Below are 26862 nucleotides of genomic sequence, written 5' to 3' on the forward strand. Positions count from 1 at the left end.
ATATCAGTCACAGGAATAGAACCAGTACTTTTACTGCAGACGTATTTTTACTTAAGTACTTGATCTGAATACTTCAGCTGGTGTATTCATAATTTTCATAGTATACTGCGTTTGCACATAGTATAAAGGTCAGTAACAGGAAATGATGCAGTATGTGCTAGACATCAATCAAACTGCAACACTGGAAAGCTTCACAAAGAGAAAGCAGCTTTCCAGGAACTCCCTTGAGCTTTGTCACCACCATTTCACAATGTAGCTGAACTTTTTGCTGATATGAGCAGTTCCCTCGTTTCTTTTGTGCACTGCATTTTTGGACAATAGTGTCCATCAACAGCACACTCAAAACCATTAGCAAAGCATTGTATGCATACTGCTCCATCATGGTTTATTAGTCTGACATTTTGAAATATATGTATGACACCTGTGGATACTTGTGTCCAGTAGAGGATGAGGCTGCATAAGCTGGAAGCTTCTATACTGGTTTGGTCCAAAGCTGGTTCAGTGTGAGTTATTCATTGTCCAGGTATTGATGTGGTCCACAGAGCAGGCAGCAGGGTGGGTGAGGAAAGGTGGGAGTGATGGAGGCAGGCAGAGGACAGCTGCTGTTATAAGAGGCCTGAGACTGTGGAGGTCACATGTGAACACCAGTGTCTTCTATCAGTCTGTCAGTCTGTCTATCCATCAGCCGACCATGTTTCAACCACTGCACTGTCTGCTGCTGGCCTCTGCTGTGCTGCTCTGCACCACCGCCCCCACCCCCACGGTCAGTGTCTGTGTGTCTGTGGACAATAACGAGTTGATTTGAGTTTGTGTTATGAAATCAATAGAAATGCAATTACACGCATTACTTTATTTATTTAAGATCTATACAATGTTTTTATAAGAATACTGTAGAGCTCACATTCAGCCTGTAACTACAGGTTTTGAATATTTGTTACTATTTAAAGTCAATCTAATTCTGCCAACAGAATTACAGTAACAGAAGCTGATAACACATGTCAGTGGAGTGTGAGGTTCGAGAAAAATTTAATTATTATCTTCCAACAATATGTGAGTGTAATTCATGTAAAATGACAGGTGAGTTCCATTTAATCTGACGTTTTCATCTGATATATTTGACATGATCCTCTTTAAGTGCAGAGGGTCACTGCAACGGCATCCTTCACCACACACTCTCCACATGGCCATCATAACACATGGTAAACAAAGGGAGCAAGAACTCCATCAAATGTTTTGTTATTGTGTCATGTTTCCCACCAGTATATTGATGATAAAGATGAGCTTGGACCCAGTCTCCCCTCAGATTACTCTGCAGGAGCTGCATGTTCAGGGAAATGTGATGTAGCTGAACACACTACAGTTAACACACGACTGCCCTGTAGCCAGCAGCAGCTACTGCTTTCTTTTTTAACACATTTTAACACTAATATACTGATACTAATTAAACTGTTAAAAGAGAAACTTCTATGAACACACAGCACAGGTCAGTGGACCAAATCGATTTGTGGAGCAGAAATCAGTTCATTGACCTGCCTGCGACGGTTCACTCTCATAATGTTGATGTGTTAGGATGTTCACTGAACTCATTGAGCTGAACAAACAATGCTAAATAAATTAAATGGAATTTAAAGGCACAATCTGAAGCTGAATACTTTGGCTTGAAATTGAATGTGAGTATTAATGAACCAAAGAGCTTTAGCCTGAATGTGTATTAGAGGGCTCAAACTGAGACTGATGCGGTGAAATCACACTTACAAGTCATATTCACTAATAATCATATGTAATGTCGCCACATTTAGCCTGTTCAGCTCAAATCTTTGTAAATCATGTATCTGTATCCATATGTTTCTCAGGTAAATACAACCATTCAAACGCAACCAAAAACAGGTTTTTTAAAATCAAATTATTTACTCACAGTCATGGTTAGTAGATTACATTACTACTCATCAGTGTTTTTGTCACACAGACGAGAGCAGCTTTAAATCGAGTTCAAATAATAATCTCAACCAATCTGAGATAAGATGAACTGTAACAAGAGATCTCTCAACTTTCAGCTTCTGATTTCCCAGGACAAAAACAGCATTTTATTCATATCTCTGATGCCTTACTGTATTTCTATCTAAATTATATTTTACTATTATTATTACTATAATATTGTTACGTTGTTATGCTGAAATGGTAAATTCTTAAGTACATCTTGATGGACTGCTCACTGCTCTCAGTTTTCATTCATCTGCGGATGAAAAAAACAAATAATGGTGTTCTGCGCTGACTAATCTGTCACTGCACTTTGAACTCATGAGCTCTTACTTCTCTGTTGGCATTTGCTGGGTGACCATCTATAGCACGATGTATGAGATACACTACATTATAATCATACAAGTAACAATGTGGTGCATTGAACATTGGACCAGCTCTGGTAATAACGTGACGTAACATGATGCGTGAGGATGGATGTTGTTAAGTGTGACAGTGAGCAACAGAGGATGAAGGGTAGTCCTGGCTTCTGTCTGTGCTGCAGGAGAAACATGGAGGCTCAGACACCAAGTGTCCTCTCATGGTGAAAATCCTGGATGCAGTGAAGGGGACTCCTGCAGCATCAGTGGCCCTCAAGGTGTCTCAGAAGACTGCTGACGGGGGATGGACACATATCACTAATGGGTATGTATATATATATATATATATATATATATATATATATATATATATATATGACATAAAAGGCTTCTTCTCACTGCCTGTTTAACATATACAAATCATGCAAACAGATTTCACTGTTCCTCACTGCAGAGTGTCGGATGCCACAGGAGAGGTCCATAATCTGATCACAGAGCAGCAGTTCCCAGCAGGAGTGTATCGTGTGGAGTTTGATACCAAGGCTTACTGGAAGAATGAGGGTAGCACGCCATTCCATGAAGTAGCTGAAGTGAGTATAAACCAGTCATCAAAACTCCATGTCACCACTATGTGAAGAATCCTTATCAATATTAGATTATATTAGACCCCATATATTTTCATTGTGCTTAGTCCACTTTAAATCTGAGATGCAGGGAATGGAAATACTGTACTGGAAACAAACACTGAATACCCCCAACAGCAATAGACCAACTGAAATAGACCACCAGTGATAGGCCAACAGAGCTAGCTGTATAACCTGTTTAAAGGCTTGTCTCCTGTTATCTGATCTTATCTTGAAGCCTGACAGTTGTACATCAGGACAGTACTGTAGTCAGGAAAGCAGCAGTATTTACATTAGCATGTTCAAGCAGCTGTTTGCTATTCTGCTGTTTGTCCCCAGTGTTAGGAAACACTTCCCAGAACAACATGGCCAAAAGTCATCTGCTATCATTGTCTAACAGCCTCTTTCTCTTCTTTACTCACTGATTTATACATCAATTGTCCATTTTTATCACATTATTGTTTGTGGCAAACAAACTAAATGCTGTCTGCCTTTAGATTCAGATTATGTTGCACCAAAGCTTTAATCATATTTTAAATGAAACTGAATTCACTCAAACCTTTCTTTAAATTACAGCCACCTGTAAATTCATATCAGCCATTTTACTTCTAACTCAGACTTGATTTTCAGACATGGATGCATGTTGAGGTGGGTGGTGCCGAACATGGAGAAGGATTCAACTCTGCTGGTTTTATAGTTGTGGACTTGAGGTCTTTTATGTCTCTCTCTCCTGTCCTCACAGTGACTTTACCCTCCACTGTACAGGTCACACTGAGGGTAAATCTTTCACTGGCCCTGTGGCGCCATGTGTGTGTGTTGGATGCTCTGACCCATTGTTCTGTGTGTGTGTGTAGGTGGTGTTTGAGGCCCATGCTGAAGGTCATCGTCACTACACCTTGGCCTTGCTGCTCAGTCCGTACTCCTACACCACCACAGCCGTGGTCACAGACACACACCAGTGATACACATCACACCGTGGATATTTGCAGTCTGGCGGAGGTGTCGGGCCAGCGAGCTGCACGAGGCTGGAGATCATGTTTTTTTCTTCTTGTCAACAAATCAGAACCAAACCAGCAATGAATTACTGTGTGTATCACAGCCTGATATATCTTCTTCCTCTGTTCCATAGAGCTCCATTGTTGTCCAAAAAATATTAAAAATACTTGCACTGGGTGACATTCCTTCATTACCATGAACACACACACTGTAGTTTATTTGACTCAGTCCCACATACACCGTCCTGCTGTGCCAAATACTCACTAGAGCACCAAATGTGGATTAATCCGCTGCTGAAAATAGTCCCCAGCAAATGCACTATTTCCTCCGGTTTGTTTGTTAAAACTACAGTGAGCAGCTGTTTCAGTGCTGCGGCGAAAAGTTATAACAGAATCAACTTTTGGAGAATCGCAACACGACATCAGAGCTTCAGAGCTGAACGCCTGATTTGGTCTGGTTTGGAATGCAGCCTGGTGCAACATGGTTGGTTTGGGTGTTTTTTATGGGACAGTAAAAAAAAATACAGAATGCCAGCCTTACCCTTTAACAGTGACTTGAGCTTCAAGACTTGTGTTATTACTTACGTATAAGTCTGTATTTTATGTCATTAACAGTTGTTTTCCTACACAGACTGAAGCAAAGCTTTTTTTCTTGGATACTACACAAAGAGCTGTTTATTTAAAAAAAGCTTCTACAGTAAATGTCTCCAACTTTACTGTATATGAAGCAACACAAAACCAACGTCAGCGCACTGTCCCATTACCCAACTCCATGCAATGCAAACTGTACTTCATGCAGGTACAGGTTTTCAAGGAAAATGTGACCTTTTAGCAAAAACAAAAGTCAAAGTGTACATCTTTCTCAAATGAACAGATGGACTATTAAAAGAAAATTATGTAGTTAATGTAACTAATTCCGTTCACACAACAAATGTAATTTTGGGTTCATCACGGAGGTCTTCTTCATACAGTCCAGGGGATCATTAACATGACAGACGACTGAAAGTTACACTTCACCAGATGTAATGTCATGTGAAATATGAAGAAAATAAATGAGACAAACATCAGGTCTGTTTTCCAGAATATGGCAATAAAGTGTTTATTTTGTCTTCTGTTGACAAAGAAAAAAAAAAAAAACGTTACAAAGTAAGGGTTCAACACCAGACTCAAACTGTTTTAATACTGTCTGTTACCAAAGACTGCAGAGGTCTGGCAATGGAGCTAAGAACTGAAGAAACTGAGCATGTGAAGAGTGGCTGCTACATTAACATGTTCACAGGGTTGGCTCGGTGAGGAGCTCTGCTTCGTTCTTCGACATGAACTCACGGGGGAAGTGAAGAACTCGGTGATCAGACGATCGTGACATACAGAGGTACAAAGAAAAGATGTTGCACGTCCCACAACACGCTGATATGGAAGTGATGTGATCAATCACCCACACTGACGGGGAGGATACCTGGGCAATTTATTCTGTTTCAATCCTTACTTTCGTTTTTTTGTAAAGCTCTCAGGACACTATTCAGAAAAGCTTTTGTTCAGCCACCAATAAATAACGAGTGTGGCCATAAACACCAATGCAGCCTTTTATCGAGTAACAGTGGAGCCTGACGGATACCGGATATTAGATACTGATGACAATATATGAGCTGATTTTATTCAATGATATATTGTTCAATATTGACCTTGGAAATAGCAGAAAATCTCAGTATGAGGTCAACTTACAGGAAATCCTCTAGGGCTTTCAGCCACATCTCATGGTCTTCATCAGTGAATGGTGTTTGTTCAGTTTTAATGGATTTAAAATTTAATTGATAGTGGAATTTGAGGCCGATACCAATATCGATATTGGACGGTTACAAAAACCTGACAACATATCGACCTATATTAATTTTACATAAACACAAACATTTTGGATAAAGCTCAATTTGGTCTTTTTTTGGGACTCAAAATCATAACTTGTTGGCGCTCTCTGGTGGACAAATGATGTACAGGAAACACTGTTTCTAATGAAATTCAAACATTTTGGGATTGATACTTAAAAAGGTCAGTGATGACATGATGTTCGCATGAAGTTTGCCCTGTTGTCATGAACTCTACATGTTCAAAATACTTTGAGGACTTGTCGGTCATGTTGGCTTAGAAGTTGAGATAGAAAGATCGCTGTGGAAGATCATTTGATTAAAAACTGAAAGTTCCAGAACAGCTTGTGGGGCAATGTTTAGCCAGTTCCTTCAAACATATCTTTGGCATTTCTGTAAGACATGAGCAATGAGCAATCTCCATCTGCAGATGGAGGCCAGAAGATGTAGCTGAAACCTCTGGAAAGTGTGTCCCTTATTATAGGATAGGATGATAGGTTTTTGATAGCGATTCCTTAAATGTGGTTCTTAAAGAACTGTGACCCATGCATGTACTGAGCAGGACATTTTGCAGTCGATAAATTAACTTCTCTGGTGGACAAATTATGTGACAGCAACACTGTTTCTAAATAACTTCAAACATATCTTTGGCATTTCTGGTTGCACATTGTTCTCTATCTACCAGTGTATATGCCGATTCTGATATATCTGTGATAAGTGGCCAGTATATATATATCAATATAACAGTCAGGTCCTAATTAGCAACATTTGGGGGGTTTCAATGAAAAAGACATTTTCATACAATATCAGAAGTTCTTTGTGAACATGGAAAAATAAATAAAAACCACAGTGTTGCTAGAAACGTCCATTTAACCAGACTGAAGCAGAATAATGAAAAACATTGGAGCCCAGATTCTTTAGCGCAGGGATGAATATCAACATAATGCTGTTCAGTCACTGCTCGTCAGTGGAAAGCTGCCTGCAGCGCTGTTCACAAAAGCTAAGCCTCTGTGTAGCAGCTCTGGTCATCATGCACATGGAAACTGGATGTAAATGACATTATTTTGTCCACATATTTATTTGTAGGCTAGGCCATGCAGATTGAAGGCTTCAAAAGAGGCTTTGGGATGCAGTTCTTGGTGGGTCGGCCTCACAGCTTCAGCAATTTGTGCTTGAAATTGTTGATATGATAGGATATGTGCTTGTGTTCATTCTTTTGGGGGGAGGGCAGTGAAGTTTGGTTTGTATGAATTTCTTAACAAATGAGATGAAACCTCAACTGCAAGTGACATGGATAAAATGTGCAGACTGCCCTCGTAGCTCAGTCTTAGTGCATGTGGACAAAGCTTTTCATTGAACATGACCCACATCCAGTCACGGACTATTACACATGATGTCAAGGCAGCCATAAACACTGGAGTGGACTGAGCAACATGTTTCATCAGATGTTTTGGATTTCTTATCATGAACATATTTCACACTCAGTCTGGCTTGATGTGATTAATACGAAGGGGACAAAACATTTCAGGAAAACGAAACCAATTTTAATCCAGTTAGAATGTAAAGTGAAAAAGAAAGGAAGAGGAAGAACTCAAGGCACAAATAAATACTGCAAAATGGAATACAGTTGTCTAATGGTGAACACATCATCTGAACGCTCTCGGATACTTTTGGATTTCAGATAGTCATGTGATAAAAAAAAGGGGCTGAGTGAAGTCAACCTCAGCTGATACTGGGACCCACTGATACCCAACACCTATCGGAGCCAAGGACGAGCTTATTCCCCGGGTCGGCGCTCGGCGTCTGGACCAGAGTTTTGGCTTCAGCCATGCAAACTAGACACTAAGCAGATCCATGAGAATAATGGAATACAGCCTGATCTAAAGTGCTACATGCGGCCTGCCCTGCCACACCATCTCCTAACACCTCTGCATGCTTGATGCTGCTCTCTGAATGAACACCGAGGAAAATGAAAGCATTTATTAGACAGTCAGTTTGTGACATTCAATACTTTGTGATTGAAAGATTTTTGGTTAACCCTCAACTGTCCACCAGTTTTACACATAATGATCAAAATACTGGTCGAGTACTACTCTGCTTCTGTGGCTCTCATGATGTCATAGTGATGTATCTCCTCTTGGGCTTGAAGACTGCACATTTACAATGCAATGACAAACTGGAAATCTGCATTTACCGAGCACAGAGGGTGGCACTTCGAGTTGCATTATGGGAGGTGTAACTTTATTAATCTGCAGAGAGTAAAACTGGGTGAGACTGGGCAATGAAACTCATTAGGGACTATCAGCCAGGATATCTCAGCCTCAGATTTAAAAATGAAGTGTGAATTTCAATTCATCAGTCTCGTAAGTTACCTAACTAATCTGAAACACAATACTAAATAGCTGGAGTGTCCCTTTAATGTCCCCACATATCCCACAATGCCTTTCTTCAAGGGGCGTAAACTTCTGTCGTTCAAGGTGCTCCTCTCTGGCCTCAACTGTCTGTGGAGACTGTTTGACTCTCGCAGACCGACACCTAAGCCAGATGTCCGCTGATGATCATTTAAAACGCGGAATCATTTTCTATCAAACTACCCTGTGAATAAGTCAAGTCTGAATGTGGGCTGTTGTAGACGACAATAAGAAAAGATACATACAACGGGTCTGGAGGTACACCATCAAGAGTAATTGTTCTGAGAGCATTATTAAGCTTTGTTTTGCGTTAAACTACAGACGTGGGAAGGAACATGTGGGTGACAGAGGTGCAGAACTGTAGAGGCCAGGTTACCCGTGTACTGAAACTCAAACTGTGGGGCGGGGGGGAGGGGAGATAGATGTTTGGCAGGTGACACGAATCAAACAAGCACTTCAAGCAAACCTGATGTCAAGAAAATATGATGAAGCCTGTCTCGGAGTCGAGTCACTGTCAATTGGGCAAGATGTCTTTTTATGTCCAACAAAGTTGAACTTCTTTGTAACGTTCTTCATAAAAGTAATTTCAATGAAATCATGTTCAAACTGTCTCCTTTTGTTACTAATTTCCCAAATATCAAGAAGGCTAAAAACAACACTGTTTCATAAGGAGGTTTTGAACCACTGGACCAGACGATTCAGTCTAGTCCCTCGTGGAAGTGGGTTCATATTTCTAATGTTCTGAATACTGCTTCTCAGATATTTGATATAGATATCCCTAAAAACAGTAATTAATGATTAAGGCATTACTGCTGTATTAAAGACTATAGTCGGTGCAGTGGTGATATGGGGGTGGGGTGTAACTCTGACTACATGGTACTGTATATGCCCTAACCTGCTGATCACCAAGAGTCATGACTATTCTGGATTGAGCAGCCAGGCTCAATCTGAGTGCTACACAGTCAGATCACAGCCAGTAACCTACAAACCGGGTTGATGTGTTCTCTTATGCAAAAAATGTGGTGCTAAGCTAAGAAAGGCATAGCACAAGAGAACCATCTGCTCAAAGTCTCCAGTTCCCCAGACAGGAAAGACCACGGCTAAAAGAGGTGGACTTCAGCACAACATCAGAGTGACCGCGCTCTTCTCTCTGATCTGACCCACATGCTATGAAGTGTTGAAGCTATGAGGCTGAACACAAGCCACATCGTATCGTAGCGGGAGGTTCAGCCACATCTGCTTTTGAGGAAAACAACAACAACAACAACTCTGTAAACATATACAGGCTGCTCCGCTGATCGCTGCTGCAAGGGCTTTTGGGAGGGTGGGTGCTTAAAGACAGCCTTTCCCAGAAGTCCTTGCAGCGTTTGTGGGGAGGAACCCTGGGTGTACTAACTGACATGTAATGCTTTAAAACAATAAAAAATAAATTAGCTATCACTTTGGCCATTTCATACCTGAAACCTATTTTCCTTCCATCTACTGTCATCAACTGCTTGAATGAGTGTGTGCCACTCCAAATATTAACAGCACACAAAGAACGGCATTTCAACACAACACGTAACGTGTCATTAAAGCCCCAAACCAAAAAATACCATTGAAGCACCTCCATGACAAGTGGTGCTAAACACGTTTGGTCACGAGGCCGTGGATGAACTGGAACACTTGTACATGTCGTGAATGAGACATGTTTTTATTAACCTGCTAGTACTGACAGGAGAGACACGCCAAGGACAGCAGGACTGCCATCCTACAGGTTCACTGTGCATCACATGAGGTAATACTGCCTGGGTCACCTGTATCATATCAATGTGGAGGCATGTCAGAATGCAATTAATCGATTAATTGTTTGGCCTATAAACCTCCAACGTGAGGTCTTGAAATAGTTTTTGGTTTTGCCGAACCAACAGTCCAAAGCCTAAAGATATTAATTTTATCATCCTAAAGATATATTCACATTTGAGAAGGTGGACTCTGAAAAATGACTTAATTGATCATCAAAATAGTTACCGATGAACTTTTTGTCAATTGACTAATCGTATAAATGTAAATGTGATAGCAGAAACATCTTCATCTGCTGCCATTCGTGTTTTAAAAATGTCCCTTCATTTTTTCTTTTAGGTTTCAAGTTCATTCCTTACCAAAACCATCCGACTCCATTCAAAAATGACACTTCCACAGATCCAGCACATACAGTACACAGCTCGTGGTGTCGGCTTGGACAGTGTGCTTCGTGTCTTATACTGATTGGTTGGTTTGTCAATGTCTCAGCAGGAAATAAGCTTCAGGTCAAAAATGGCCAGAGTTCTCATTTATCATCTCTGGACATACAATCAAAGAAAATGTCCAAAAGCACAATTCATGGTCAACTTTAAAAGCTAGAGATATAGAAGAGAATCTTAACAGTGAACATCTGGTCAAAAAGAATCTGCCTACACGTTTCTCTCCGTCTTTGTAATGCTCAAAGCTTTCAGAAATGAAACTTTTCACAGCGTGTGCCATTCAAGAACAGCAGTGGCTTCAGCTGTGAGGAGCTGACACTAAGGTTCTCTCATTCTGGCCCTTCGGACTGCTTCACAAGCTTAGAAAATAATAACACCACAGTCCAGACACACACACAGCATCCAGCCTAAATCCCCATGCTTCATCGCATGGTACAGTACAATGAAGAGCTTTATCACATGGTCCAGCATTCATAGAATAGAAATCATAAAAAAATGTAAAAATGAAAGCACATCTGAGACGAAAAATAACATACACTCACATGAGACCATGAACCTGCACTAAAGCATGTTGAGTGGACACACTCCTGCTGTAATGGCCGACCCTGCTGCCTGTACAAAGTCATGGAGGAGAGACTCAGTCACACCTCCCTCCTTCTGAGGAGCAGCTCTACTCTTTTCACACAGTGCACCTCAAAGAAAAAAAAGCACAACAAAAGGCAAAATTAAAAAATATACACATCTCCAACTGATGAAATAATTTATGTTTGAAAAGAACAAAATCTGGTAAACAAAATAAATTAAGGCATGCAAAAGATAATGTCAAATCTCGAGATTTGAATACTTTTTTTTGTATTTTTTGCCAAACATCCTATATTGTTAGAAGATCTTCCTGTTAGGAAGAAACCACTCACTCTTATTAAATCCTCAGAACAAAGGTAGCTGCCAAAATAAAATTCAAACCCACTGGAATATCAACTGTAATACGCCCGAGCGTTTCAAGGCCCATATTTACATATTTGTGTTCTGTGTTCGAGCTTTAAGAGGCCGATATTTACATACAAGTTCATGCGGATTCAGCAGCAGTGCAGCAAAACAAACAGCAAACACTTGAGTGACAGACAGGAGTGCTTCTTCAAACATCCTGAATCACAGAAAATAAATACCACGTATCAAAAAAAAAAAAAAAAGAATGTACATCACAAACATTAATGTTGACCTTGCTCAGATCCCTTCTCTTAAAGGGAAACTGTGGCCTAACAAAATGATATGTATAAAACAAATAATAGTAGAAAGTGAGACAAGAACTTGTCTGTTGGCTTGTAAGGTGACGGTGATACATCAGAAGTGAAGCAGTGCGGAGCCGAGCAGAGGGAGCTGTGGTTCTGCCACATTAAGGCTTTGCAGTAAACATCAGAGCTGAGATGCTGCTGCTCCCTCCAACCTAAACCAAGACTCAGGTCAACTTGTAGAAGTTAAGCCGGCACAGACAAAAAGACATGCAGCAACTCACCCATCACGCACACACACACGCACACACACACACATTCACTGACGCACACAATCAACAGTTCACTTTGAGAGACTTGCCACTGCCTCTTCATTTTTTTCCTCTTTTTTCTTCAGTTTGGATTTTCTTTTTTTCCCCCTCACTAAGATTTCTTGGCCGCGTTACATGGTGCGCCTTTTTCACCCCTCCCGGCCTGTGCCCCCCCCTCCTCTCCTCCGCTGCATGGCTGAACGGGGCACTAGGAGGCCAGGCCGGAGGGGAGCTGGGTGAGCTGGGGGTGTGAGGAGGGGGTTGGGTTGGGGTTGGTGGGGGCACTTCAGTAGTCTGTGATAGGAGCGAGCTCGGGGGAAAGGTCCACCGTGATGTTCTTGTAGAGGCTGCTGAGGGAGATGTGGGGGCTGTAATGGAGGTTGTTGAGGCCGTCCAAGTGTTGCCGCTCTTTGGAATACCTCAGTAGTTTATACCTACAAAACACACAGTCACACAGGTCTTACATCAGTATTTATCCACTCCATCTGCCCTGCCCCTCCTCTCCTACAGGACATACACCCGGGGCAATCGATAACACTCGGCACTAATACAGAATCCTCTGGTTTCAGCAGGTTCAAGATCTAGATTACTATTACTGCTGTGGCTCTCAGCTCCAAGCCCATTGGCTCACAAATATAGAGTTTCATTTTTTATAAAAGGCTCAGCAATTTCCTAAAACAGCTGCTCACTGTGGTTTTAACAAATGTTAACTCACAGGAGGAAATAGTGCATTTGTTGGGGACTATTTTCAGCAGCGGATGAATCTACATTTGGTGCTCTGGTGAGTATTTGGGGCAGCAGGCCAAGGTATGTGGGACTGAGTCAAAATAAACTACAGAGTGTGTGTTCATGGTAATGAAGAAAACAACAAGTATGAGAGAGAAAATGGCTTAAACTTACATTACAGAATATCGTTCTAATTATCTTCCACACTGATGCAAAAGCACATTTGACAGTGATTATCTGAACTGCATCTCACTCCAGTGATGACAGAAATCCATGTCATAACCATTTTAAATTTTAAGTAAAAATATTGGTTGTCCAGTTCAGGGGAAGGGTTGCTATGACACACAGAGATGAATTAAGACTGAGCTACTGTTTGTGGCAGAATAATATTATATATAATACCCTGCAGTGCATACTTTGTTTGTTTTTAAGAGAAGATGATTGAATAAAATATTGAAATATTAATGAGACAAGTTTTGGATAATTATTCTGCGTAAATGAATTGTTATATTAATCGAGCAACAAAAAAATATATTTTTATAATAATCGATAAATTAGTTGTTAGATGAATTAATAAAGAAAGAATCGTTTGGTGCAGCCCTGCTGGTGATAAAATAAGGCTAAGCTCATCTTAATTTTGGTTGTTTGAGCGTCACAGTTAGGGCAATTCATTCTGTTAATGTCACAGAATGCGAGGTTGGTAAGGACAATATAAGCAGTGAATATAAAATAAATATCTAAATACTCCTTATTTAATATTTCTTTTAAACAAAGGTTCAGTCAAAGACATTTCAAGGTTTAAAATATATGAAATCCTGTATTCTTTGCATACATGTTTACTAGCTAGTTGTCTTCTTCTCTGCCTTTGTTGGTGCATTGCTGCTTTTTGTGGTGCGTTACTTCCACTAACTGTCGGCCAATCAGAAACCAGGGGCAGGGTTGCATCGCCCGTGTGCACGATACAACCAAAACAAGGAGTCACTCTTAAAAATGTTGCGCCATAGTGGTCAAAAAACTCCACAGGGTGCCTTTAAATGGTCTGTGTACGGGTTTAAACCTTCTACAGGAATGACAAAGTGCAGTCCGCTACAGCTAGTCTTACCTCCCGAGGAACTGCACCTCTCCTCTGTGGTGGTGAGGAATGGACTTGTACTTGCCGATCTCTCCCTCTGGTCGCGTGACATTCAGACCAGCATAGTGAACCCTGAGGAGAAACCAGGCTGTATTACTATTTGCAACATTTAACCAATATGAGCAAATCGGCCACCTCCACCCATTTGTTTCATGTGTTTCAGTTTCACTGAAGCTGTGAACAGTCTACCAACAGTGTGCTGATAGAAACAAGAGGAGTATTTACTTACAGGTACGCTTGTTAAACATTTGTTCGCAGTCAGCTGAAAGTACAGAGCTGTCTGTTGAAACTGTTCTGGACAATCAAGCTGATAAAATGGTGATAACACACACACACACGCAAATAAAATCACAGTAATATGATATTTCATAATATTTCAGCGGTGCTTCGGTTCCAGTCGTGGACCACTCTGGCAGTACCACCGTAAATATCAGATCAGTACATAAAACTATTCAGTCTTGCACGTTACGGACACGTGGATTAATGGGACAGTTTTACCACAGTCAACTAATCTGAACCCCCATGACACAAAGTGAAACTAAATCACTGAACTGATACTGAATGTGGGGAGACAGTGGAACACATTAAATATCTGGGCCTGAGTCTCTGAGCAGGAAATCAGTCCCAACTGTCCAGGAAGAGTGCCGCAATTTTGATCACACACTCTACCAACTTTCCAAACAAAGGAAATCCCTCCTATCAGTGCTGACATTCATTACAGCTGCAGAGGAGTCCTGACCGGAGATGGAGGTCTAATGGAGAGACAGATTCTGAGACAGTTTTGACAAAAACAGAAATCATTTTTGAGATTGACTTTGTGTTGGATGCAGGGCAGAACACATGATGTCCTCAGAAGGTTACACACTATTGTAACGGAGAAAAGACAAGCTGTGACACAAAACCAACAACTTCAGCAGTCAGAAATCAAACCTCAGTGAGAACAGACTAAATGATTTGAACACAATTGTGGTCCTCTGGCTGGATGAATAATGGAGAATATCTCAATTTATCACTTGTAACTCAAATTATTTGTGTATGCCTATATGGGTGAAATATTTCACCTGGTGAATAACAATATTTACTCCTCTGTGGTTCACTGTGATAAGGTGATAAGATAAGATAAGACAGCGTCTGGGTCCAGTATTTAGCTTAATAACAACATCGGCCCAACCCCAGCAGGTAACCATGGATACCATAGGCAGCCGGTGTAGTGGCCTGTAATTGCACTACATACAGAAACAAGTGGAAAATGTTACAAAGTGGACCCCACAATTATATCATGATGTTACCCTTCATAAAGTGAGCTGGTCCAAGTCACCCCGTCTCCCACATTCATCTATCAGGGGCTGCCTCATGCACACACACAAGCAAACTATTTGTTGATTACTGGTCCTTTCATCATTAAAAGAGGACTCCACAGATTTAGCATTGCATTCCTACAACCTCGTCAGACTCATGATGGACAGTTAAAAAAATCAATATAGATGCAGCAGAACCAGAGATATCATCTATTCTTAGTAGATCTAGTCTTTTCTATTCCACTCATTACCCACAATGCAACTTGACCACTGACAGTTGGGTGGGAGATTTGGGTGTGTTATGTTAGAAGCGACTAATGTAGCTTGGAGCCTGCAGCAGAGATGAGCAGCAGGCTACAGGGGTCTGGTGGGCTCACGTCTTTCTGACTCCACACCGTCTTCAGCCCCAAACAACGCTGAATCCAGTGACATCACTTGAGGACATTTACTTCACACAGCTCCCTCTGGAGACACTAAAAGGCATTATACTACTGTACTTATACTACCAAACACACACTGCTGTGGAAAATCAGTGGAGTTCAGCTTTAACCTTACAGACTGACACCTTCAAAAAGGTCAGCTCCACTATGATCATTGTCCTGGCCACCACAATCTCTTTTTTAGTCTTTGAGTTAGAGCGTGCTTCAAGCCCTAGTGTGGAAACAACCCTGCTGTTGCCTGCACTGGTTTATGTAATGGAATCCCTCCCTTCCTCTATGGCTTCCATAAATGAGGAGGTCTGATTGAACGCTGTCTGAATCCACTTACACACCCCTTTAGTAGACTAACCTGTTCCACAAGTCATCGTCCTCTCCTCCCCAGCCCCAGAATGCATTGGGAAAGCCATTAATCTTGTGGAACTGCTCCACAGTGAGTCCACTCACACCACCAAAGAACTCGCTGTATGGAAGACTGCAAACAACAAACATGGAGTTAAACAGAGATATATATTCACATACAAATATGAACGGCATTCATGTCAACTCTCCAGTCTATTTATCACTGCCACAGAGGTGCCATGGGACAAAAGAAAATCTGCACTTGTTTCAATATTACAGGATTATTAATAATAATAATAATTATTATTATTATTATTAATTTCCATCTTATATATTCTCATGACACACTCACATGTACATGTATTTGTCCAGCTTGGCAGCAAAATGGCGTGGCATCTGACCACAGCCGTAGTAGTTTCGGTCATTCTCTGGGATGTGGTCAACATCATGGAAGATCAAGCAGTCCCAGTCCAAGTCCTTGATGGCCTCCAGGAATCCCACGTTAAACAGCATGGCTCTGTTGAAGGGCTGGCTCCCACTCTAAACACACACACACACTCAATGAGTCAATGAACCTGGTGCTGCCAATAAAGAAATAAAGAAACTGTTTTCACAGTCCACACAGCATGAGATCCGAACAGCTGAACAGAGATGGACAACACCTCGCCATACACTGCAGCATACACACATACACCAACAGGCTGTACCTGTTCGATGACGTAGAAGGCAAACTGCAGTCGCTGTCTCTGTAGCATCGGGATGAGGTGTTGAAAGAGGATGGGGAGATGTTCATGGCGGTTTCTAAATGGAATCAGGATGGCAACCTACAGCACAAACATTAGAATTAGTCAAGCAGTCAAGTTGCAGTTCACAGACTCATAATATATGTAGTGAATGAAGGATTATCATAGATGAATTGGCTAAAACAATAAGTACACATGTACTTGATTACTATGTAAAGATGGATTCTCATAGAGTATAAGAATTTGTTTTCTCCTGAGATTTTTAGATGCAAAGCCTCTCTATGAGCTGTAAGTGAAACTCACTAGATCACAGGATCGTCGGCGCGCTCCAATACGCTGTTTGCAGTCACGTGATTAAGATGATGCTCAAATTCAGCATGAGGCAGGAAGTGAAAGGCAGAATGGACGAGATGGAGGAAAGCCAGACTGTACTAGTTATTGCTTACTCATTGTGTCGTCCCAGTCAACATGTGTGCGACATCTGGAATCACCCAATTCAATCTTAAATTATCACTAAAAAACTATTTGCACAATGACCTTTGACCTTTGAGTCACAAGTGTCACCTATTCAGCGTCCGACCGACTGTGAAATATGGTCACAATCTCCCCTTCTGTTCCTGAGTTATGGTGTTGAATAATGGCCAAAAGTGTTTTTCCAGGACAATATGTCACAGTGAGGTTGACCGTTGACCTTTGACCTTTGAGGTAAAAAAATGTCATAACTTCACTGTTGAATCCATTAAATATTTCTGTGAAAGGTCATGGTGACCGTTAACCTCCAAATTCTAATTAGTTCATCTTTGAGTCGAAGTCGACGTTTGTGCCAAATTTAAAGAAATCCCCTCACGGCGTTCCTGAGTCCTGAATGGGACGGACGGACAACCCGAAAACCAACACAGAGGTATAAAAAAATAGACTTGTAAAACGCACAAACCCACCTTCCAGCGAGGTCTGCAGTCCTTTGGTTTCCAATGGCCTCCAAACTCAATGTCAAAAAACTTGGAGAACTTCAGTTCTATCGTCTCCATAGGGATCTCTGTCATGTTCACGTCCATAAGGCCCTCTGTGGAGAGTTTTTTTTAAGGGGGAGGTTATTTCACCTTTACATCAGATACATCAAAATCTGCATGCTCATGACTTTTGGAGGTGCAGATTCAAATCATCAGTCATCAGATCTGAATCAGCATTAGAATCCTCTTACTGAATCTGATTTCAGTATTGAGTCTGCTCATCAAATCTGAATCAGTTTAGCATTCAACTTTTGAAGAAACTAAAATGATAAATAACTGCACCTGAAAAAGGTTCAACAGCAATGTGCAGAAACTGTTTTGAGTGGCAGCCTAAATAATATTCACAAGCTCTAGCTACAACCTAAAAATGAGACAATATAGAATTCAATTTATTCAAAAAGACAAGTTTGTGCCAAAGATGCTCAGTATACACCATGAAATAAATGTTCATAGTAGCAGAAAATATCAAATGTTGAAATATGAATCTGGCACATTGAAATAACAGTAACCAGCAACCACCTTATTTTTCACAAGCAACTTTCTCCAAATACTGGAGGTCCTGATTCAGAACCATAAACCTGATAACCTTTTGAATTATTGATCAGATAAAAATAAACTGTTTAACTGGGAGAATGTGACTCCTGAAAGTGACACAGCATCAAGACGAGGTGGTTTTACAAGAGAAGATGTATCACTTTGTACGTGTTGTGGGAACCGCAAAAACACTCTGATTGTACAGTGGTGTTACAGAGTGATGCTGGCTGCAGTCACTCACAGGATTAATATTAGTAAGAGAAAGCTGATATGACCGACGTTTGTCATTTAAACCGGCAGAAACAAAGGTCAAATAAAAGGGAAGCTGCTACCTGATAATAAGAGAAAGAGGGGAGAGATAAAAGAGTCAAACAGATTTGTTAGTGTGGGAGCTCAGATCCAGGTGTCAGAACATACTCACACCGGTGAAACCAGACTTTTATACACATACTGTACAGGATCTCCACAGATACAGGATATAGAACATGATCAGGGTGGTACATTTACAGTTCAGCAATTGGTTTGTGTGACCAGGAAGGATGTTTCTCTTTGTCCAGCTTGTTTTCTGGGAAACCTTAGACTTTGTCATGTTTTGTCTTTTGCAACTTAACAATGAAGCAGCAAAGCTTGAAGTGCAGTAACGGTGTATTAAATGTAAAAGACTGAATGAATGATTTACTGAAGTCACTGAGCCCCTGAAACAACTCTTTGGTGTGAGGCACCAGTCTACTCACTCATAGAAGGTAATCGCTCTGGGCAGGGGAGGTTCTGGGCGTAGGTGAAGTTCTCAGGGAGGTACGTGGTTGGCTGGACCAGGTATTCACTGGAGTTACTGCCATCAGGATAATCTGCAGCATTAACAACCGACATCAGACACAACAGCAGAATACTCCACACCACATCACCTACATCTAATGATATAGACTCAACACTAACAGGACATTTGTTGTGATGCCGTCAAGCATTTGTGATTTTGGTTATTTTATCATGACAGAGCATACATGTTGTCTCTTCCTGCTCTTGAATTGACTAGTGCAGCTCAATGTCTACTTCTTGATGACCATACCCACATTTCAAAGTACTTCCTTCATTTTTCTTGTGTGTAAATTTCAGTGTACACAGGTACTGCAGCATTTACTCTACTGCAGCACCATCCAGCGCATACTTTGGAAAGCTTGCAGTGCCTACGCAAGACTCCAAAACATCTGGAAGTCCAACACCTACAGCCTCAAAACCAAGCTCTGCTTGTATAACACCTTGATCAGGCTGGTTCTACCTTATGGGGCTGAGTGTTGGCAAATAACCAACGGAGCTCATTCCACAAGATCTGCCGTAGATCTGGCCCAATAAGATAAATAGGGTGCTCCCATCACCAGCACACTTATCAGACTTTATTTCCTTAACTAACTTGAATAACTAGAAAACAAATGTATTACGATCATTGTAAATATGTCTGGAAATGCTGCTGCTAACGTTTAACAGTCAGAGTGGTTGCATATTTGGAAGGAAAGTAGAAACAGCAGCTTTTTTCAAGTGAATGTGGTGAGTGTGTGGAATCTTTGTATTTAGCCAAAAAGACTGCAAGACAATCAGCCACATAGTACAAAGTATATGTGCGTATCACTTACCTGTCCCGTTGAGTGTACTGTTCTTGTTGGTGTACAATCGGATCATCTGGCCGATGGTCCTCACATTGTCCCTCAACATGATGCCCTGAGCCTGCACCATGAAGAAGTATGTGTTGGCTGACAGAAAGACATGAAAAAGAGATTTTGCTAGATTTATTGCCTTACATATACTCAATTACATTTGCTTCATGTAGCAACAGCTATTACACACCCTCACTTATTGTCACAACAACAAATGTGATTGTTAAGCTGCAGACAGAAACACTGGAAACAGTGAATGTTCAAATCATTTATCACAACTCCAGCAGCAACACCACGGGAGTGGACACTGGGAACAGCTGGAACAACAATAATCAGCAGTTAACACAACAAGAAGAAAGGAAATATGGAACTGTTAATATGGTTCTCAGTTATCCACTGGAGGTGTTAATGACTCAGAGGAGGGAAACGGTCACTTTGCAGCAAAATAATCTGTTTTCTAGTTTGCTTTAGCCTGCGTATTCAGTAACATGAAGAACTGCAGACTCAAAGAATTCTGATTAACATCCACGACTAAAATACTGGCTTCTGCAATATGTCCATTTGGTTTGCAGTGATGTTTTAATACTCTTTAATACTCTTTTCCATGCTTTCAGAATTGTATTTAGTGAATAGGAAAGATGGGAACAATGCAGTGGTCCAGAAGCCATTTAGGACATGGAATATGTAACATTGCTGGGGTTAGCTACCAGTGAAAGTGACGGCTTCCTGCCATTCAGACAGGAGGTGTTGGCTCTGGTTTTATTCAGACATGACAGGAGCCACATGATGAACATCACTGATGTTAATGAATCTACAAAAATATATTTTCTTATTATTTCATCATTCACTACATAGAGAAAGTCTAGAATAACAAGACGTTGAGCAGGGACTCATTTAATTCCTATCTGCTCACACGCTGTCCGTGAAGCATTTATCTGGATATTCACCGTTTCATCCATGCAGTTGGACTAAATGAAAGCTGAAAATATAAGGTAGGTGGAGAAAAATCATTTTATAGACTGATCTGAACACTCAAAGCGGGCTAATTCACAGTGTTTTGTGGTTAATTAAGCTTGTGTTATTTGCTTTGCGCAGAGGAGGTAATAACTTGTGTAATAGTGATCTTAATAAGACGGAAGGCGTGTTTAGTTTCTCTCTTCTGCTGTGCTCTTTACATTAATCTGACTGACAGCATTCAGATACGTGGCGTGTTGAAAGTGAAATGGGGATGTTACTACAATTGAAACTGTGACTTTCACATCTAAGTGACCAGGGTGTTTATTCAGTCATTAAAGATCTTGTCGGCAGGATGTGGAAGTTATTACAGGACTATTAAACATGGGTGTGGGGTGACACAGTTCCTCTGTTTATGCTTGAATTTACAACACAATCCACATTCGTCTCGAATCCAAAACCGCCCATTAGGAAGGCTGAAACCACACACACTCACAAGTTAACCAGTAAATCAAATGTGTGAAACAACACGAACAAAGAACAAAAAGCAACCAAATGAATCAATGACGGTTCAGAAAAGCCACATGTAGCTGAAACACAGTAAATGTATCAGTGTCAGGAGTTGTATTAGAGATTAGAAGCTATCAAAACTGTACTGTAGCAGAAATAAAGGGATGGTTTGACACGAAGCTAGTTGCCAAAAAGCAGTCCATGACTAAAATGAAAGGCGGCCAAGTCGACATTCAGAGATGGGCACTGTCAGCTGTTATAACAGAGGAAGAGAAACTCAAACTTAAAATGAATTGGGAAGAAGGCATTACGCTTCTGTTAATCTCTAAATCCCTCGTGTGTGTTACTTAAGAATAAAAGTGTGTTTACAAGAGGTTCCTGCATGAGGCCCAAATACAGCAGAGACAACTGAGTTTCCATAAATTCATGACATCTGTTAGAGCTTCAAGTGTTGGTGGGTTCTCTACATCCCCCCCCCCCCCCAAGTTCATTTCTGGAAAATAAGATTCAGAAACTGTTGTTGGATAAAATGGTCCCATGTTGTAGAAAGTGAGATTTCCATGTCTTGTTTGATTATAAAGCAGGTCTGGGTGCTGTATATAAATACTACAAAAGTATCAAAACACTCCACAGAGAAATGCACACAGCCCGTATTCAGAAACTGTGCCTTTAATCGAGCCGTCAGGACTTCCGTAAGGTTGTGATGTCACAACTATACAGTCACTGCACTCAGCCACGGCCCCCAGCAGGTCATCTGCTCCAGGTACAGCACACCCACCAAGTACAGGGACGCTCATCCACCCGCTCAGTCTGTTATTGGAGCGCTCTGCTCAGGACTACTCTTCAAGTTTTTGGAGGTTGTTCAGTTAATCTAAAACAGCTTGCTGACGGTGAACTGGTGGCTGCATGAAGGACCAGGAGAAGATAAATCAGGACTTTTTTGAACTGTGAATCATGCAAAGCTACTCTAGTGGAGTCCCAGAATGAAAATATAGAGCTGAAATTAGCATAATATAGGACCTTTAAGGGATAGCTACCATGGTACAAACAGTATGGCAAAATCTCTAAAGGCTAATAAATGCACACGTTCCACGATAAATATCATCATATTACACAGCCCTAGAGTCACTCTTCCTATTGGCCAGGACACCAGTTTCGGTGTGCGTGGGAATGAGTGATAAGAGTCTTATCGCAGAGCAGCCAGGCCACCTTGCTTGGTGTAGGGGTGACAGGGTTAAGACGACAGGCAGAATGGAGCAGCATCATCTGCCACCCAGCCTGCTTTGACCTGCCTGACAAAGACAAACCATTAGCTGGTGAAACTACGGTAGAAATGTTTGCTACAACCAAAACAGTGTCATCCTCAATCCTCAAGGATCAACAAAAAAAGGCCAGATGCTGTTTAAAGATAAATATTCCCTTCTATATCTGCTGCCAAGGCTTATCAATATGTACTCTGGTTGTCAGGCAGAACAAGCAAAGCATGAAATGACGGTCCTGAGTCCTGAAATTAAATTCTCAGCTGGATGTTGAATGGAGCGCGGAACGGAGCAACCCCAGACTGGCTGAGAATCCACACAAACAACACCGCATACTGTACACAACATGCAGCCAATATGTCAGCAACATACAGGAGGCTACCACACATTTTGAGCCCTGTAACAAGCGAACATTAAGAGAGGAGACATATTCACACCACCTCCTGCTTTCTCCTCTTATCCGTAGGATTTGAACACATCACCTACACCATAACTAGCTACAGCCATGAACTGCCCATGCGTCATGAAACAACACAAATAGTCTTAATAAAGTGTTGGGGCACGACGAGATTCTCCACTTTTTGAACTCCACTGGAGGATGAACAGCATCTCCCTTCATTTGATGTTTTCAGAGTGCTCGTTTAACAAATCACTTCTAAATCTCTCTCAACCCATTCAGATAGTCCTTGTGTCCTGCACGGACGCGTCTGTATTTGTTATGCTCCTCCACTCATTCATTCAGATTTATCCCTCCACTTGTCACTCCTCTGTAGGTCTCCACATTACACTGGGTAGCAGTAACACCCGGGCCACACAGCCTACCTCTCCTTGTGTGTGAGGGTTACCTCACTGAACACAATTCTATTGTAGTTATATTATAAGAGAGAGAACGTTCAGTCCATAGAGATGTAAAGTAATGGTAATAATATGAATATTGATAAATATAATATTAATAATAATTGTAGCAGCAGATGTTGAACATTGGGGCAGTAGGTGGCTGCAGTCATAGATCCAGACTCTGCAGGTCGGGAGGCAGAAATACCTGCAGAAAGCAACAGAAGGAGAGAGACAAGAAAGCACAAAACTACGGGAGAGAGATGTCCAGTTAGTAACGTGCATTAAAGGGACGAGAAGGAGTAAAGATGGAGAGGGAGAGGAGGAGAGAGGAGCTTGGTGCATCATGGGAAGTCTCCTGGCAGTCTAGGCCTCTAGCAACATAACTAAGGGATGGTTCAGGGCTCACCTGACAGGATGTGCCTGATTTTTGCAATGTTACGTAGGTGAAAAAAGGCAGTCATTGAAGTTTGTTTCATGCGGGAGTTAAAGGATATGTCCTGATAAAAGATAACTCCGAGATTACTTACGGTGGCGGTGGAGGCCAGGGCAATGCCACCTGGAGTAACTTTGTCTTTAGATAATGTGTTTCGGGGCCAAGTACAATAACTTCAGTTTTGTCTGAGTTTAACATCAGATACTTGCAGGTCATCCAGGTTTTTATGTCCTTAAGGCATACTTAAAGTTCAGCTAACCGATTGGTTATATCTGGCTTGAGTGATAGATATAATAAGCGTTAAACCACTGCTACTGCCAGCCCTATCTTTCTACATCAAGTTTGCCTTTGATAATGGCCATCAATAATAGAATGTGTCATTTAATTACATTATACATTTCATTTATATTTAGTTTAGACAGAAAAGGGTTAAAAGGCATGTGCTCAATTGTAAATGTTGAGCTAAAAAAAGATGGGGTTTTTTCATGTCATATTCTCAAGACACTGAAACTGTAGCGAAAGGTGTAATGTTGCTGGTATGATGTCAATATGATCAACAGATCAGTTTCACAGTCTATTTTTGCTGAGAACAGCAGAGCACATCACGCGGAAAAAATAGGTGACACATCAAATCACTAGATGAGGCGCCGCTGCTGTTGATTACTTTTCCAGATAATTAAAATTGGCAGTGAGTACACATGTAAAGGGTATCATCTGTGATCATAATGCCTTGTTGCCATAATGCCCCAGCTGCTTCAATAGCTGATCCTCTAATATAATACCTAATTACATAATAAGGGTAGATCTGTTTCCACCTCTGGTAATAGGCAGCAATACAATACTGGGTAAACCCCCTTTACATAGAGGACCAAAACACATGACCACCTTATATTTACTTTACTTACACTCTATAATGCAGTTCAATACAACAAAACAAGCAAAAACACAATAACCCATTCCCACACCAAATACTTGTCTAAATCTAGACCCCAACCATCTTATCTCTTTACATCTACAATCATGCAGGTAGACCTCGGGCTATCATGAGTCTCCTGTGAATTCTTCCACATCTGCCTCTCCTCCCAAGCATGACTACCACTGATTGCCAGTAAAAGTCTGCACTATCGGCCCATAGCTCCTGTCCGTACACAACCACCTCCCTCCGGCATGTGACCACCACAGAAATGACCCAGTAAAACATCAAATCAACAAAAGCAATGTACACAGCAATAACCATACTGAAACATGCCCAGCTCAAATATTGATGTAAACTTCCACACTCACACAAAGTTTTTCATCTATATCTTGTGGCAGCTGCAGTTGGGGATGGGACAGGACACACATCTGATGGCTCAAACATCAGGGCTGTATTGAATATGATGAAGTTTACTTGCATCCAACTAGTGTATATTGTATGAAACAAGAGTTCATTGCCCCAGAATTGTTATCTATTGTTTCAGACAAAACTCTGGGGTTCACACTGACTCATCTTAACTACTAATTAAAAGAAACTGGACACATTTGGAGATGATGAATATTGGTACATTTTGGCCCACTTGTCAGTACGAGTAGACGTCTAAATCCCAGTCATGGGACTGGCTCAACCTGCCCATGTTGCTTTGTGGATCCTGATGCCCAGTGTTCATTGATTCATTCATTCATTCATTCACTCACTCACTCACAGGTCAGCTGTGCACTGTCAGCTGAAGCACATATCATCCAGAAATCCAACACAAGGGGACAATATTTAGGTAATATTTCAATCCAGCCGCCACTGTGAGACGCATTTTGCTCTTTAACACCACAAAAGAGCCAGGGCCAGCTGGACATCATGCCCGGGGTGGACCTTTGAGCTGGGAGGTAGTTAGCTAGCTGTTAGCATGGACTGTGACAACAGCTGGAGCTTGTTAGGCTGCAGCAGATAATCCAGACATAATCACATTAACTGTTACCTTGTAAAGCGTTTAGTGTGAGCCTCTGTTAACTAACCTATTCCAGGAGCCACATAAATGAAGTAGAGACAAGTGGTGGACATGGAGAAGAAGAATATGAAGGCCAGAAACGATCGGTTGGACATTCGCAGCAGCCGCCTCCAGTTCACCATTTTGGCTTAGGCCCGCTTCCCTTTCGCCGATATGAATCCCATAAAATACTTTTTGGAGTGAAAAGGTCCTCGAATTGATACACAACGGTGTCGATGGTGTGGTTGTGGAAAAAAACCCCGCACCGTCAAATCCCAGAGATGCCGCGCGGAAAAGGCTAACGCTAGCAGTGCTAGCTGGCCTGCTTTCCCCTGCCAAGAAATTTCCAGATGGAAAAAGCAGGCCTGTAACGTTAATATCAGGCAACTGAGAGCCTCATGGAGCACCGCCGGTCGGGCATATTGAAACCGTTATACCACGGGCCTCGAGCTCAGCAGCTATAACGTTACTACTCAACGGTACTGACGGTAGCCTTCCATGGTTGCGGTGTCGCCAGCGAGGTTTTTATCGCCAGCACTGAAGGTGGGTCATTGAAGGGGGCAGGACCGCTCTGCCTTCTCCCACACAGTCTACTCTCGCTCGGTGCGATGTTTCCAAAACAGTCGGCGCGCTACTTCGTCAGACCGCGCGCACAGGAGGCCAGTCATGCCACCGGGTGTCTCCACGCTGTGTCCGCGCGCCTGTCGCATTCAACACACAGCCGTGCGGGACGATACGTGAGAAATAAACTCAATAAAAGAGATTTCAGCTCTGCCTCCTTTTCATTTTCTGCTGGCACTGCAGAGACCGTTTCCGGTGGGTGTAACCACCCCTCCTCCTCCTCCTCCTCTTCATGGTCTCCATGGAAACCTGTGTGCGCGGCGGCTGTAGCGCTTTTTTTTATATTTAGCGCCATCTCTCAACTATACATTGGAAATGAAAGGCAGAAAATTATAACTCAAAAAATTTAATGTAAATTTGACGTGCAAATTTGCAGCTAAACATTAACAACACGTAAAAGTGAAAAAGAAATGTACATCCACCATCCACC

General features: G+C 41.6%; 2 protein-coding genes across 5 annotated transcripts; one reads left to right on the plus strand and one right to left on the minus strand.

The window, feature by feature from the left end:
- The first annotated feature begins 691 nt into the window (after nt 1-691).
- ttr (transthyretin (prealbumin, amyloidosis type I)) lies at nt 692-3921 on the plus strand. 2 transcript variants are annotated; one of them, XM_070909437.1, is made up of 4 exons: nt 692-769; nt 2525-2661; nt 2791-2926; nt 3814-3921. In XM_070909437.1, the coding sequence occupies exons 1-4, from the start codon at nt 692-694 to the stop codon at nt 3919-3921; spliced, it is 459 nt and encodes a 152-aa protein (XP_070765538.1). The 2 variants fall into 2 exon arrangements, with proteins under 2 accessions (XP_070765538.1, XP_070765539.1); XM_070909438.1 differs by having other exon boundaries at nt 692-763; nt 2522-2661.
- An 8291-nt stretch (nt 3922-12212) lies between these two features.
- b4galt6 (UDP-Gal:betaGlcNAc beta 1,4- galactosyltransferase, polypeptide 6) lies at nt 12213-25954 on the minus strand. Of its 3 annotated transcripts, none has more exons than XM_070909299.1 (9): nt 25840-25954; nt 19837-19953; nt 18943-19056; nt 17603-17727; nt 16629-16745; nt 16274-16461; nt 15932-16054; nt 13815-13916; nt 12213-12420 (listed from the first exon to the last, which is right to left on the minus strand). In XM_070909299.1, exons 1-9 carry the CDS (start codon nt 25952-25954, stop codon nt 12273-12275), a joined length of 1149 nt encoding a protein of 382 aa, XP_070765400.1. In that variant the 3' UTR covers nt 12213-12272. The 3 variants fall into 3 exon arrangements, with proteins under 3 accessions (XP_070765400.1, XP_070765399.1, XP_070765401.1); XM_070909298.1 differs by having other exon boundaries at nt 18943-19119; XM_070909300.1 differs by lacking the exon at nt 19837-19953.
- Nucleotides 25955-26862: the final 908 nt, after the last annotated feature.

The sequence above is a fragment of the Enoplosus armatus genome, chromosome 7 (genome assembly GCF_043641665.1).
Source record: "Enoplosus armatus isolate fEnoArm2 chromosome 7, fEnoArm2.hap1, whole genome shotgun sequence".
NCBI classification, from domain to species: Eukaryota; Metazoa; Chordata; class Actinopteri; order Centrarchiformes; family Enoplosidae; genus Enoplosus; species Enoplosus armatus.

Excerpts from the sequence above, each read along its gene's own strand:
- ttr (XM_070909437.1), top strand. The coding sequence starts at position 692 with ATGTTTCAACCACTGCACTGTCTGCTGCTGGCCTCTGCTGTGCTGCTC. Across the intron at positions 770-2,524 it reads CCCCCACCCCCACGGTCAGT|AAACATGGAGGCTCAGACAC; the intron begins GTCTGTGTGTCT and ends GTGCTGCAGGAG. Across the intron at positions 2,662-2,790 it reads TGGACACATATCACTAATGG|AGTGTCGGATGCCACAGGAG; the intron begins GTATGTATATAT and ends TCCTCACTGCAG.
- b4galt6 (XM_070909298.1), bottom strand. The coding sequence starts at position 25,954 with ATGGTGAACTGGAGGCGGCTGCTGCGAATGTCCAACCGATCGTTTCTG. Across the intron at positions 19,954-25,839 it reads TTATGTGGCTCCTGGAATAG|CCAACACATACTTCTTCATG; the intron begins GTTAGTTAACAG and ends TCTTTCTGTCAG. Across the intron at positions 13,917-15,931 it reads GACGATGACTTGTGGAACAG|GGTTCACTATGCTGGTCTGA; the intron begins GTTAGTCTACTA and ends GTTTCTCCTCAG.